Source organism: Sciurus carolinensis, chromosome 2, assembly GCF_902686445.1.
Source record: "Sciurus carolinensis chromosome 2, mSciCar1.2, whole genome shotgun sequence".
Lineage (NCBI taxonomy): Eukaryota > Metazoa > Chordata > Mammalia > Rodentia > Sciuridae > Sciurus > Sciurus carolinensis.
The window spans coordinates 122131352-122147376 of NC_062214.1; the positions used below are offsets into that span (position 1 = coordinate 122131352).

Sequence of the window (16025 nt, forward strand, 5' to 3'; positions counted from 1 at the left end):
TCTCAAAATATGTAAAATACCTTTAATTTTGTCCTGGACTGAAACCATTCTTTGAACAGTTCTTCAGTTTGTATTAACTTGTTCATCACGGGCAGCATATATTTCTATGTCTATATTTGTTATATATTATGGTAAAATTAGTTTTTATAAATCCATCTCCCCTACTAGATTTTATGATATTTGTGTGAAAGACTAAGAAAGCAAGAAGGAGGGAATGCAGCTTCCAGGAAGTTCTACTTTTTCTAAGATAAACGATCGGATTCTTGGGAACATCATTCCCTCGTAATGCCATCCTAAATCGCCAAATTGTAGCTTACTGAGTGTTTCATGTAAATGAAAGTGATTTGAGGCAGGGAAAGGAAATACTGAGGAGGTTTTCCACTATAGATAAAAGAGGGTAGACCTTGCCTCTGTGGACAAGTTTAAGTTTAACCCACCATGAAGTAAATTCAAGCAATTCTCTGTTGGATGAAAGGTACAAGACAGTTTCAGGGACTATCATTAAAATTTTTGACAAATTAGGGACCACTGAAGTTACCAGCTAATTCTCTGAGTTTGCAATTCTGACAAACTATCTCTTCTGCTTCTCCTTTAAAGAAAACTTGTGGCTCCACAGACGCTTCATGGCATTCTTCACATCTCCATTCCTCAGAGTATAGATGAGTGGGTTTAGCATCGGGGTGATGGTGGTATAAAACACAGACACAGCCTTATCCAGTGGAAAAGTAGTGGATGGGCAGAGATAAATAAAGATATAAGGAACAAAGAAGATAGTTACTACTGTCACCATGAAGTAAATTCAAGCAATTCTCTGTTGGATGTGTCACATACTTCAGTGAATGGCATGATAATATGTCAAAAATGATTAGTTCAAGGAAGCCTATTCATTAAGCAAAATATTAAAATAAAATCTGAATAAAGGGTGGAGTTTAGTTAATAATAATCATCAATATTGATTCATTAGCTATGACAAATATGACATAATAAGGTAAGACAAGAGGAGAAATGACCTGAGGTATATAGACACTCTGTACTATCTTTGCAACTTTTCTGTAAATCTCAAACTGTTCTAATTTTTATTATTTAAATTGAGAAATGATTGCATAAAAGCCTTGGAAGTGTATTATTAACCAGAACATTTTAAAAGTACTTAAAATGTGACTTTTTAAACATAATTTTGAGGGCACATGTATCACCTATCCTAAATTTCCTGTGTCAAGATTGTTTCAATATGACTAGGGAAATGTTAGGAATTTTGCTGTCACATAGCAGTGACCTGAATCAAGTTCATCTTTCTGCCTTGTGGTTCTCTAGAATCTAACAACTCTACTATTCTTTTGGCCTGCTTCCCTTTTAATTTTCTAGAACAATAAGTAATAATAGTAACATAATCTATCAGTTATCAAATTCTGACCATAGGTAGATACTTTTATTAGAACTTTACCAAGTATTGTTTTGTCCCATTTTCTGAGAGCCCTTTGAGGTAGATGCTCTTGTTCTCTTTGTTGTATAAACAAAGGGATGCTGAGAGGTTAATGTTCCATCCAGCGGAACCGGCATGGAGAAAGGAGACACCACCAATCTTTAGTTGACCAGATTTATTGCGTCCTCCCTGTTTTTCTGCCTCCTTTGTTCTGCCACTGTCTCCCTTCTTCTTCCCTCTCCCCCTCTCCTCCCCCAGGCTCCTAGCTTATCAGTCAATTATAGCAAAGCTTTCTCTCACGCAGGAGAGCATGCAGAGGAAGTCAGCATAGCACTATATGGATCACGAGCTGTCCACGCGCGGCATGATATTAGATAACCAATCCTAGAGCCTGGCGTCAACACGTCATAAGTCTCCAAGGAACTAGTAGGCAAGCAACCTTTATGGGTACTTCCTTATTTTGGTACCCAGTGCCCTTTGGCTCATTGCCAGGCACCATCTTGTCCAAGATGGCCCTGAACAGGTTAAGTCACTGGTCCTCTGGTAAGGGGTCCCAAGGTGGTCATTGGACTTTGGAATTTGTACATTGAACCTCCCTGTTCTACTCACCCCCATCGCCTGGGCTCACATCTTCTTTTAGAGGGCCATGTTACCACCCTCTGTTGGATATTGAGAGATTCTATAATTGATATTTGGGTGATCTGTCGATCCTTGGGGGAAGACTCAAGGTGTGTACCACATTTCCAGACACATAGCAAATGGTTGTAAATTTAATGAAAGGATAACCAGTTAATAATGAGTTATTAACCCATAATAATAAATTATTAACCCATTAAGTCTCAAGTTTTTAATTCTATAAATATTTCAGTGAAGATGACTCAGGTGCTAATAGGTAGTAAATCATAATCTAGAACTTAAATATGTTTTATTATCTTATTGTATAATTAGAGTATATATCACATAATTATATTACATACTATATTTAAGTTTTTAATCTGATTTTGTGTGTGTGTGCATGTGGTACTAGGGATTGAGCCCAGGGCCTCACACATGCTAGGCAAGTACTCTACCACTGAGCCACAACCTCCGCCCACACACAACATGTACTTTTGAGATAAGACTATAAATGTGGACAGTCTTACTTACCATGATGCATCTTGGAAATATGAAATCAATAATTCTCTCATGATTTCCTAAGTTAGACTTGACTTTGTCTCCTTTTAGCTATTTTAGTAAACCAGAGGGTCATAAAAGCTGGAAAAAAGAGGCAGACCCACCCAAAATATCTATGGAACACAGGGCAAGAGGACCCCAAGTAACATATACCTGAAAGTTTCAAATCAAGTTAACAAAATTTAACTATCATCTCATACTTTCATAATTACTGGAGGATCATTTTCCAATTTAAAATTCTCAACATCCTTGAATTTCCTGCACCAATATGTGGCCATGTGAACAAAGCAGACTTTTGGCTCTCAGCCTCCAGCCCACCGTTTCTCCTGGTTCCCAATTTATCACAAGAAGCCTCTCGGGTATTAATGTGGATCCTGCAACCCAGACGTCCACGCCCTGCCACACACTTTACACAGTGTCCTTCAACTGCCTAGTCTAGGGGTACACACACAAGTGATATGATCCACTATCAGAACAGACCCAAAGAAGAGGCTCATGTAGCCCCTGGAAGATGGCCATGATCTGAGCAGAAAACCACTGCATTGGACACCCAGACACTACCAATCCTGTGCAGTCTAAAAAGTGTGAACTATTTATTTATTAATAAGAAGAATTTTAACATAGATCATTGGTTAAGCAAATATTTGAAGATTGAAACTGCAAAAGACAATATGAGAAGTTCTTGCTTTTCTGAATATAATGCTGCCAACCCCAGATATCAACAAGACATTTAAAATGATTTCACAAGACCCAAATTTTCCTGTGAAAGAGGAACATCAGGAAAGAGGGATGTTATAGTCACCTTGATTCAGAGAGTCTGAAGCTTCGTGTCTTTACAATGTGCCTGGCTGATCCACAGCACCACTTAAATCTTTCTGTCAACCCACACAGTACTCTCTGGCTCACAGTTTCCCACTCTTTGGGATATTATCTTCAGGGTGTTCTTCTGCCCTTCAGGGTGTTCATTGTAGGCAAAGAGCCTCTGTTGAAATGTTGGGTGTAGTAAAGCAGAAAGAGGGGCAGGTGTCTGCCAGGGATGCCCTCACCTGGCCTGTGCTGAAATTTCCAAGTGGCCATCATGATCCTGGTCTGTGAAGAATCCTTCTGTATCAAAACTCATATACACAAATACATTCATACACAGTTTCTTAAACATAAAGTCTCAGCACAAAAACTGAAAAGACCTGATTTGTTCCAATACAAAAATAGCTTTTACATGTCTGAGAATATTGCAAATTAGCTATAAAATCCTAGTAATTGTTGAAATTTCAGATATTTATTTTTTAGGTACATTTTTCAACTAAGTAATCTGAAAAACTTCTCCATAGCCATTGATTAGGGAATAAAGTGAGAAAATATAAAAATATTGCAAAAATTTTATCATTATCTTTATATTCAGCAAATAGAATAAATATCTTTCCATAGTCATAAAAGTTGCAAGGAGCCTTCCATCACAAATAGATAACTTTCAACATAAACATTAAGTGAACCTTTTTTTAGGGATCTCATAGTTCTGGCGCTCCTATACAGATATAGTAGAAATCAAGAAATTAGTCCATATAATTTGGATAAATGCATTTTTCTGAGGAGAAAAAAATATTAGCTCAATTGTCTAAAATTACTAACTTTCTTGGCTAAATACATTTTTTTCTAAGCAATTTGGGCAAGTGACTTACAACTCTGAGTTCATTGGTAAAAATGAAGTTCAGTGATATTGTCTATTCCTCAGAGCACATGCGTGACCCAGGAGTCATGACCATGAGCACCTCAGGACAGGGAGAATGCTTCAAACAATAGGTCATTTCTTTTTCTTTTTCTTTAGAGCCCAGAGCTCTCAAATATTACAAAGTGCATCAAGTTGACCCCACTACAATTTCACGTAAAGAAAAACTCAGAGTGAAATAGAGATGCCTCTTCCAGAGAATTCTCTGCAGCAACACAGGGACGGCTTTCATGACCCCAGCATTCCCAGGCCTCTTTCCTTCACTCCCAAACATGATGAAGAGCACATGTCCATTCACCTGAGTCATCTGACCTTATATTTTTAAAATTTGGCACAGTATGGAACACAGTTCCTTGGTAAACTCTAACGTATGGGGAGTTCAACATTGTTTACAAGCTTTGTTAGAGCAAGGAAAAATGGAATTCACACTGCCTCAAAAAAGATTGTGATGAAATGTCAGGAAGATCTCACACTAGGACTCTTTAAACCCTGTAGAAGCAGGACACAAAAGGAGATGTAATGTCTTCTTTCACTGAAGTAGAGACATAGTAAAATGAATTGAATAAGTAAAGACTTGTAGACAGAATGATAGAAGGTTCCTCTGACCCTATCATTCAATTAACCTCCATCATTTGTCAGCCAGTAAATAATCCTGAGTTCCCTGCTTCATATTTATAGCCACCACGTCTCCCAACTCTTATCAAGAGGGATTCATTATAATTCTATGTTACCTTGTCTTACACTGAAGTCACCAGAATTGTTTTCATACATGGACAGAATAAGGTAAGAGTGTCCCAAGAAAAAATGTTTTCTAAGTCACCTCTTCCTGCTTATCTTTTAACAGGGCAACAGGATGCCATGTGCTTTTTTCTCAGCTTCTTCATAGCTATCTTCATATCAGCATTTCTGAGAGTGTAAATGAGTGGATTCAACATAGGAGTGATCACTGTGTAAAACACAGAGAATACTTTATCCACAGAGAAGCTGTAGAAAGGCCTCAAGTAGATGAATACACAAGGCACAAAGATCAGGCTGACCACTGTTAGGTGGGAGGCACAGGTAGACAGTGCCTTGCTCCTGCCTTGGCAGAAGCGAGTCCTCAGGGTGATCAGGATGACAGCATAAGAAAAGATCAAGACCAAAAAGCAGACGAGAGACAGCAGTCCACTGTTGGAGATCATCAGCACCTCTACCATATAGGTGTCCATGCAGGCCAGCTTGATGACCTGGGGAACATCACAGTAGAAGTTGTCCAGTTCATTAGGGCCACAGAAAGGCAACTGGATGACCAGAATGACCTGTGTGATAGAGTGGATGAAACCCCCACACCAGCAAGCAAAAACCAACTGAAGACACAGCTGGCGGTTCATGATGGTCAGGTAGTGCAAAGGATTGCATATGGCAACATACCTATCATAGGCCATAACTGTCAGCAGAAACATCTCACTGGCTCCCAAAAAGTGCAGGAAGTAGATCTGGGCCATGCATCCTAAAAAACTGACAGTCTTGTTCTGCTGTAGGAAATCCCCTAACATCTTGGGCACAGTAACGCAGCTCAGGCACAGGTCAATGAATGAGAGATGACCCAAGAAGTAGTACATAGGAGATTGGAGCAAGTGAGCATCAGCTCGCACTGTTACCAATATCAACAGGTTTCCCAGGACAATTGCAACATAGAGCAACAAAAATATTAAGAAGATAAATAGCTGTAGCTTCCAGGAGGATGATAGACCCAGAAGTACAAATTCTGTCACTTTAGAGTCATTTCCTTTTTTCATCAAGCCAAGAGTACCAAAAGACCTAAAGAAAGAAGAATTGGGTTGGAACAAGAAAATGTGAATTAGACAAAAGGAAAAAAATGAAGAAAATTTTTTATTCATGTTTATATCTACACCACAGTGTTACTGTATAACGGAAGTTCAATAACTGACCAAATTGAAAGGAGAGCTTTGTCAACAATGAATTTCTATGTTGTGCAAAGGTCAGCACTTACTGTAAATGTTTATTTTATGAAACGTGAATCAATTAGGAAGGAATGAAAAAGGAGTCTGTGTTCTTTGTATTTATTACTATCATTATTATTATTCCAGGTCACAGAGATTGGGGAGTTTATAGAGACAGGGTCAGAATAATGAAAATATTTATCTTTAAAGCTTAGGGAAGTATCCAACTCAGGGTGAGTAAGGTAATGACTAGAAGACACTAATCATCAAGAAAAGATACCAAGGGCAATAATTCATAACAATGAGGCATGCACAAAAGAGCACCATGACCCATTTTATACAAAAAGATAGTAAGAAGAATCAGCATCAGGTTTTCTGGACTCTTCAACAACTCTTTACACATAAGAAAGTAAAGGATACACTAAAACATCATTTTGTCCATTTTCTCATTCTCTACACTCACACTCAGACCCAATATTGGATGGGGATATCTTGAATTACAAATAAAAACTCAGGGAACATTGACACATATTTTCCACTGAAGTAATTAAGAGTAGTTGCCTCCATTTTAAATTAAACAATAGTCTGTCTACAACCAGCTCTAGGCAAAATATGAAATGAGATAAGACTTGTACTTTTCCGTATCTAGTTACCTATTCCATGTTGTAGTTAGTTCTCTCAAGTTATGCAGAGAAAGATATTTGATAAAAGCATTATACTTGGTGTCAGAGATTTGCATAGACCATAAAGAACATAAATTCCTAAAAGAAAACTATTAATGATAAGAAGTGTTCTCAATAATGTCCTTCTCTAAGGCAATAGTTCAAGATAAGGAGGTGTGAGAAAGATTTGAGCCCAAGCAACTTTTGGATGCCTCTGTCACAATTTTTTTTTTTTTTTTTTGGCCATCCTCTTCACCTGCCTATGTAGCCAGGTTCATCTAACTCTCTAATTTCATAATTAATGGAAGGAACAACTTTTCTTTCTGGAACCAATTGGAAAATAAAGCAAAAACTACAGGATAGGAAACTATTTGTTGTCATATGTACCAGAGCTGTGCTATATTGGAAATTTACCAATACCCCTCAGATAGCACAAGGATTCTAAATTTTCCATGAGGAAAAGGTATTCTGATGTATTCTGATTTCTAGTTTTCTAAAATGTTCACTTAATAGGGATCAAATTCTCATTGAAACTCTGGGTCTCATTTTAAATATTATCTTGTGTAAACTGGAAAAAGTCTAACAAATTTTAAAAGATAGCAAATAGGTTTCTGTATACCAGAAAAAAAAAAAAAGGTGGAAAAGCATAATCCAGAACATTTTGTTACTTAGTATTAGAATATGATTGGGAAAAAACTGTGATTGCTTCTTAATGTGAAAACATAGCTCATGAAAGATGTATTGTACCCTTGTTTTTGCCACAGAACATATTGAAAGAAAGATAAGTGTTTATTTAAGTGGACAAGATCAAAATTAAACAAATCAGAAAGGTGGATTAAACAAGAGAAAGTATACAAAGCATACCCAAATTACTACAAATCATCTTTAAACCCTAGTTTATGACCTACTTCTATAGTCTTATTTAATATCAGGGGATTTCAGTACTATAAATATTTGGACAGTTCCTAGATATTTACTGTTAAAGATTTTGATTAATAGTGATTTCAAAATTTTACAATTACATAAGATAAAAACTAGGCAAGATGTGCTATTCCTGTGGATAACAACATTTCAAAATAGTAAAAGAAAGAATTTTGAAGGTTTGCATCCTAAAAAAATGATAAATGTTTGAGAAGACAGATATATATTTAATCTGACTGTGAAATCACAGTGCATACATGTATCAAAGCATTGTGTGTTATCCCATTAATATATACAATTTTTATGTTTATTTATCAGCTAAGAAATAAATTCAATTTAGAAACATTTTCCTTGCCAAATCTCTACAGGGTCAGAGGAGACACATTCAAAAATGCCAGTTTTATTATCACTGTCTTAGCAGAAGGACCAAGACCTATCAAGCATTTCATGTTACAAGGCCTAAGAATAGCAAAAGAATTGACTTTTAGTTTACAAAATAGGCCAAAGAAATTTAGAATGTTTAATGAGAAATGAAAGTCTTTTGGGAAGGCCTGCACTGCCAAAAGGGAAAAGAACAAAAATAAAGCTCCTCAAATAACCCAGGGTTTACACATGATCAGCTGAGTGGCTAGTCTGGACTTTTCCTGAACATAGGATGAGAAAGGTCTATGAGAAAAATACTAAGAAAGATAGGAAAGTTCTCATCATGACATTTATGTTTTAAAAACAAAAAATGTGGTATATTTTGCTATTTTACATCTATGTTAAATTAAAAGTGTTAGTAGAGGAAAAAGCTTGACCACACCAACAATGTGAAATGATTTTCTAGCTGGAGTTTAAATGCCATCTTAACTCCTTTTGGAGTTATAAGTTGTGTTTTCTAATTTCTCTTGAAACACCAAGAAAATGGTACCCTTGAAATTGACACCGATGGCAACATGTCTTCCCATGAAGGGCATAATCTCTGCTAGAAACATTTTTGGCCTTGTTTGAAATGTTGAATTTTAAATTGCACTTGGAATGCATAAAGAAGATTTAGCAAAAGCAAATGAAATAATTACAGAAATGGAAAATAGGGTCTGAGGTGAATTAGTAGTAGAATTAGTTACTTTTTATTTTTCAGAGCAGCAAGAGTTATATTCAAAGCTTAATGTAGACCACTGTCACATTTCCCCAATGTCAATTTCTACATTCCATTTCTATGCAAAAATGGGCGATGACATCTCCAAACTTCTCCCTGCTGAAAGGGGGAGAAATTGGGGGAAGTAACCCAAAGTCCTTGTTCTCTAGCCGGTGGGCTGTGAACAGACAAGGGCATTCAGCATCAGAGCAGTCTAGAGGTCCACAGTGAATCAGGTAGTCTTAAGACAATATTTTCATGAACCCAGTGCCACCAGAGATCTAAAATTGATCCTATCACATCCAAACCTTGTAATCGCCTTCCAGTATACCACTAGCCCCAAAATTCTTCAATGCTATAGGAATTTCATTTCTATGTGAATGTTTTAAGTGTATGAACCTAGAACCAAAGCTCAAATGATCACTTAAATTTAAAATGATGAATGCCAGCATTACAGAGAAAAAGAATATGGACTATGATAAGCATAAAAATGAAAAAGACGACCAAGACAGAGAAGGAGCAGGGAGGCGAGTGGATTATGAATCAACCTGTATGAGATGCTTACATCATTGCTTGTCAGGAACTATGTGGCTTCAAGGAAGGAATACCAGATCTTGCCATTCATCCCACCAGGCCCCTTCTCACAGTCTCAAACTCCGAAAATGAGTAGTCATCAGGTGACCATCACTGTTGCCCAGTCTGTACCCGAACTGCTTCCTTATAAGCCAACCCCTCACTGAGGTCTGACTGTATGGATTGGAACAATCTTCTGTCCCTAGAGCTCTGTTGAAGCTGAGGTTTTCGAGGTCCTCACACCACCGCTCAGCCTAATGAGCCCTGATATTCCCTAGGCAGCGGCTGCTGCTGTTTGAGTTGTCGGCGTTTCAGTTCTTGCCTGAAAACTGACCCTGTAGGCTCTGAAACCGTCAGACCTGATGCATAACAGACCACTCCTTTTATTTACTTTGTAGTGATTAATTTGGGACTTAGTATGCCACTCATTTTTCATGTCTCAATCTGTACCTGAGGAAGAAGATTCCGTGTGCCTTAGAGTGGCAGAAGCTGAAGGTTCAATACCAAGCTACCCCTGGAGCCTGAAGGAGAAACACGTCCTTCATGGTGTTACGGAGCCTTGATAAAACACCCCAGTGACCTGACACCTGGAGCAGCTCATCTACTGGCACCTATACGTGGATTCCACCCAGAAAACAAAACTGCTGTCATTATAATGTAATTGAATATTTTTTATAAATTGTTGCTGTCAAAGTACAATATTTTAAATGTCATAAAACATAATTCATAAATAGATGAGGAGCATATGTCAAAAACTGTATTTATCTCATTAATGAGAGACAGCAGAATAACACAATCAGCTCAAAGGACAATATGAAATATGTGATTTTAAATAATCTAAGCACAAAAAGAACACAAAATAAATTTTTAAAGTTCTGTGTGATCCAATTAATGCCTTAAAGGGCAATGCAACCTTAATATTTGGGTTTATCTTTTCTAGCATGAATAAAAGGATATCAACAAAAATTGGAACTTTTTTATGTCATATAACTAAATATAATTATAAAATGTCTGAAAATCTCAGAAATAGTAATGAACAGCAAATAGTAAGTTAAACAAAATTACATACCTCTAGAGTCAGATGACCAGTAGACAGTCTTGTTAAGCAATATTTGAATATGCCATCAACAGCTCACATAATCACTGTTTTTGCCTTATTTAGAAATTTTCTTAAATGGTGAAGAAATTATCATAGCCTCCAAAAATACTCTGAATTGCATTGTTTTTACCTTGCTGCATTTAAATTTTATTTGTCTGAAATGGTTTATACATGTGCAGCAAGAATTTTTCATTAATACGAACAAATCTCTTTTTTATACAGACAGTAAATCACGTTCAACCACTAAGGCCAAAGAAATAACTTCTGTAAGTCACATGAGTACCCAGTGTTGCATTTTCATATCTTTATAATCCCAGAGAATGTTTTTTATTGATTTTATTACTTATCTATTCAGAGATTAGAAAACTAAAATCATGAATATACATTAGGTTTTGCTACAGTAACTTTAAATATGAATGAATTTCTTTTTTTCTTCATATCCTCTGTATTTTCTAAGGTATTTGGCCTACCAGGAAATAACTTTCCTCGTTACTTATAAAGTGGGGCCCTGCAGAGGCTATGAACTAATACCAAATCAGTTTTGTGGAAGGCATTATTTCTACATATGCAATACAATCATTGTCTTGAAGAGGCGAGCTGGCCATTATCACTTGAAGAAAGTAGAGAAGCTTAGTATTGCATTAATATGACATGACAATAAAGAATTCACAATTGTTTGGTTTAATCTTAAGGATAAGGTAGGACTAGAAGTATAGCTCAGTTGTAGAGCACTTGCTTAGCATTTGTGAAAACCTGGGTTCAACCCCTAGCACTGAAAAGAAAAAAAGAGTAAGTTGACTAACACAGAGCCAGTGTGGTACAATTTTTAACATGTTATTGCTTTCTTTCTACACTGAACTTACAGTTACAAGATCCAAGGAGCCCATACTTGCAATTTATTCTAAGATAAGACAGGAGGCCAAGCATACCAGCAAGATAGTATCAGACATTTCTCTTTTGCAGAAGGAGTTCTCACATCAGTCTAGTTTTCAGAACTTTCCTATCCCCAGCAAGGTGAAAGTTCAGGAGAAGAAGGAAGAGATGCACACAGCTGGGTGCAGGATCCTCCACGACTTAGAAAAGTCAGGTAACATAGAATATTCATCTCCTGTAACAACTCTATCAGCAATAGCTTCCAAGGCCCTTAGAATTGTTGGTTTCAGGAAGGTTCAAATCTAGACATTTCATCAGGAATTAATAGACCATTAGTTTTTAACTCCAGATTTTAAAAAAATTTAACAATCACATAATTTTCAACATAAGCAAAATTTCCAAAAGCCTGATTGACATTTTCACCCTTACCATATTTTCAGTGAACAGAACTAGAAAATCAACCTAAGATTTGTCTTGGAAAATATTATTTGCCGATAATTTAAGACAAATGAAGTTGTTGTTGTTTTTTTTTCCTTCAGACTTTTATAACTCACTGAATCACCTTGAAGTTTGTCTTTTTAAATTTTCTTTTACATTCTCACACAAGTATTATTATTTAAAAGAAATTACAATTTTGGAGGTTAGGGATAGCAGGGATTGAACTCAGAGGCACTCAACCACTGAGTCACATCCCCAGCCCTTTTTTGTATTTTATTTAGAGACAGGGTCTCACTGAATTGCTTAGCACCTTGCTTTTGCTGAGACTGACTGTGAACTTGAGGTCCTCCTGCTTCAGTCTCCCAAGACACTGGGATTACAGGCATGTGCCACCGCTCTAGGCAGAAATTATAATTTTTAATAAATAAAAAGACATTCATCATCTCACCTGTACATTATTTATATTTCCCTACAATGATATATTTAATATTGCCCCAACTGTCCATATTAATTACAACTTTCAAACAAAGTAATAAGTTCTATTTCCTCTAGAACATAGAAAAACTCACAAGGTTGATGACTGACAATTGTCTGTTACACAGAAGCATCTTAGTAGAGAGTAGCAATAAGCATACATTTTATGAACACCTGTAGTCACACATTCTTTTTCACGTTTCTTAAATAAAAGGTAAAAATAAACCTGTACCCAACATGGTCTGTGAGTAACCAAACATACTATCAAACTGTTAAATGATAGCTTTCTGTGATGTATAAAAGAAGGCAAATTAATAATATGCCTGATCATTAATGTTTTTTTCATTTTACCTTAGTAATAATTATCTAAGTATCCATGCATTTTAATTAATTAACTCAATTGAATGCAAATCCAAGGTCTTAAAGTTAACAAAGAATGTTGGAAATTATGTATAGGATGAATATATAATACAGCAACAAAATTACTCTTGAATCAATATTTATTAGAATCATTCACTATCACTCACCAAAATATTCAATTTATTTTAATTCATAATTTTTTCATTTTTAATATTATTAGACATGAGGAAGTAATATTAGTTCATCTAATCTGTGGAACCAGTATAGGAAGATTATATAGTTCAGAGTAACTTGTTTTTCTATTAGAAAACAAAGTGTCTCAAAAAATAAAATGTATCTGTTATATTACAACCTATTATAAAATGATGAAAACATATCATTGGTTCTAAACCAAAATGATCATACCAGTTTAATTGGGCCAAAGATTCATTCCAAATATGTGAACTTGAATTCTTACAAAGAAATTCTTCTTAGAAGTTTATTTAAGAAGTTTGGTTGATGTTCTCATTTTTATTAAAAACCTAGCACATTTAAAGTATTAAAAATTCAGAGTCTTTTTCTCATTTTAAATTTATACAACAGAATATTATCTTTTATAAGCCAAGAGAACAAGAGCTCCATTAAATGGAAGAGGTTTAATCTAATATTAATTTCTTCCAAGAATAAAAAATATTTGACATTCTTACAAGAAAAATAAAAATTTTATCATTTATAACACACAAAGGGTTTTCAGTTTCCATTTAAAAATTCAGTCATTAATAAAAATGAACATGAAGACATAAATATGGGAGCAATTCCTTCAGGGAGAAAAATAACAAAGAGATGACCTTCCAGGAATGTTTACTATTTATCCTTTATTATTCAGACATACTACATGCAGCACTGAAGACCACGGTTCCTACCATTTCCCTTTCACTTTGGAAATCAGAGTGCCCAGCACAAGAATCCTGGAGAGATCCCACAAGTCTGCAAGGACTTCAGATGCAACACTGGGCACACAGACAGATCCTGGTCTCTAGTCCAAGAGGTGGACGGCAGCAGAGCTTTTCCATAGAGATGATTGCTCCTCCTGCCAGAGTAAGCCAGACCTTTCAAATTCTTGTCTGAAATGTAATTCACAGAAAAGTCAGGCCTTCCTGGTCTCCAAGCAGCAAATAGTTTTAACTTAGAGATAAAAATCTTCCTGTTTCTCATTTTTTAAATAGTCAACTAAAAACAGATCAATGACCAACAATCCTTGACAAGTGAGAGCTCTGCAAATGAACCTTTTTTCCCCACCAAGGAAGCAAGGCTTTATTCTGCAACACGGAGGAAACATGCTTTGCCCAGCTGTCCCAGACATAAATTGTTATGACTCAGGTACTGGCCAGCAATGCCCCTTGTGGATCCCATGCAGGGTTCTAAAGACAAACCAGAACCTGAAAACTCTGAGCTTTCTTCCCATAAAATCACCTATATCATTATTTACAGAATTCACTTTTATACTGCTATCAAAAATTATACTAAAAATTTATCTCTAAACTAACTTTATTATATTTTTCCCTCTTAAATTTCTTTGTTAAATATCTTCACTGTCCCGATGACATCTGCTTCTTATATTCTTGGTACATACTGTGTCCTTATCCTTCTTTAGGTTTTCTGCACATCCCTTGAAAATTACCTTTTAGAGAACCTCTGGCACTTCACAAAAGAAGAATACAATTGGTCTACTCATATCTGAAAAAAATGTTCAACATTACTAGCAATTGGAGAAAGGTAAATTAAAACTACACAGATTTCAATTCACTCCTGTCAGAATGGCAATTATCAAGAATAAAAGTAATAATAAATGTTGGCAAGAATGTCAGGGGAAAGGTTCATTCATACATTGCTGGTGGGACTGCAAATTGGTGCAACAACTCTGGAAAGCAGTATGGAGATTCCTCAGAAAATTTGGAATGGACTCACCATTTGACCCAGTTATCCCACTCCTCAGCATATACCCAAAGGAATTAAGATCAGCATGCTATAGTGATGCAGCCATATTAATGTCAATAGCAGCTCTAGTCACACTAGATAAATTAGGGATCCAACCTAGGTGTCCTTCAACAGATGAATGGATAAAGAAAATGTGGTATATATACACAATGAATATTTCTCAGCTTTAAAGAACAATGAAATTATGGCATTTGCCAGTAAATGCATGAAACTGGAGACTATCACGCTAAGTGAAATAAGTCAATCCCCCAAACCACAAAATCCCAACGTTCTCTCCAATATGCAGATGCTGATTCACAATAGCAGGGGTTGGGGGGAAGGAGGTTCACTAGATTGGAGGGAGGGGAATGAGGGGAGGTAAGGGAGACAGGAATGAGAAAGACAGTAGAATGAATTGGACATGTTCATATATGGATACACAACCAGCGTAACTCCACATCATGTACAACCACAAAAATGAGAAGTTATAGTCCATGTATGTATGAAATGTCAAAATATATTCTACTGTCATGTATAACTAAAAAAGGTCAACAAAAGGTTTTTAAAACAAAAGGAAGAACCTCTAGAACCAGACAGGACAAGGAGATACAAAGAATTTCAAAGGCACACATTTTGTTTCATTTCTTGAGTTAAGGGTTGCTGTTGTTTTGTCAATTTTTTGAATGGTTTCTCTTGTTTCAGTTTCATTGATTTCAGCTCTAATTTTAATTATTTCCTGTATTCTACTATTTTTGGTGTTGAGCTGCTCTTTTTGTAGGACTTTGAGATGTAATGTTAGGTCTTGTAGTTGTGGACTTTTTATTTTTGTAATGTATGATCTCAATGAAATTAACTTTCCTCTTAGTACTGTTTTCAGAGTGTCCCAGAGATTTTGATATTGTGTCATTATTATTTTTTACCTCTAACAAATTTTTATTTCTTCCCTGATGTCTTCTGTTATCATTGCATCATTCAATAGTGTATTATTTAATCTCCAGGTGCAGGAGTAATTTTTGTTTTTATTTTATCATTGATTTCTAATTGCATTCCATTATAGTCTAATAGAATACAGGGTAGTATCTCTATTTTTTTGTATTTTACTAATGACTTCTTTGTGGCATAGCATTTGGTCTTCCTTTTGAGAAAGGATCTATGAGCTGCTGAGAAGGAAGTGTATTCACTCAATGATGGATGAAATACTGTATACATGTCCATTAACTCTAGATTATTGATTGTGTTATTTAGTTCTATAGATTCTTTGTTCAGTTTTTGTTTAGAGAATCTATC

General features: G+C 35.9%; 1 protein-coding gene across 1 annotated transcript in view; it reads right to left on the minus strand.

Moving 5' to 3' along the window:
• Positions 1 to 571: 571 nt before the first annotated feature.
• The window catches only part of LOC124976478 (olfactory receptor 4Q3-like), a 29278-nt gene continuing 13824 nt past the window's right edge, over positions 572 to 16025 (minus strand). Inside the window, exons 2-3 of the mRNA XM_047539345.1 lie at positions 5288 to 6119; positions 572 to 709 (exon numbers count right to left, since the gene is read on the minus strand). Of these exons, the coding sequence (XP_047395301.1) occupies positions 572 to 709; positions 5288 to 6119 (970 nt within the window). The remainder of the gene's footprint in view (positions 710 to 5287; positions 6120 to 16025) is intronic.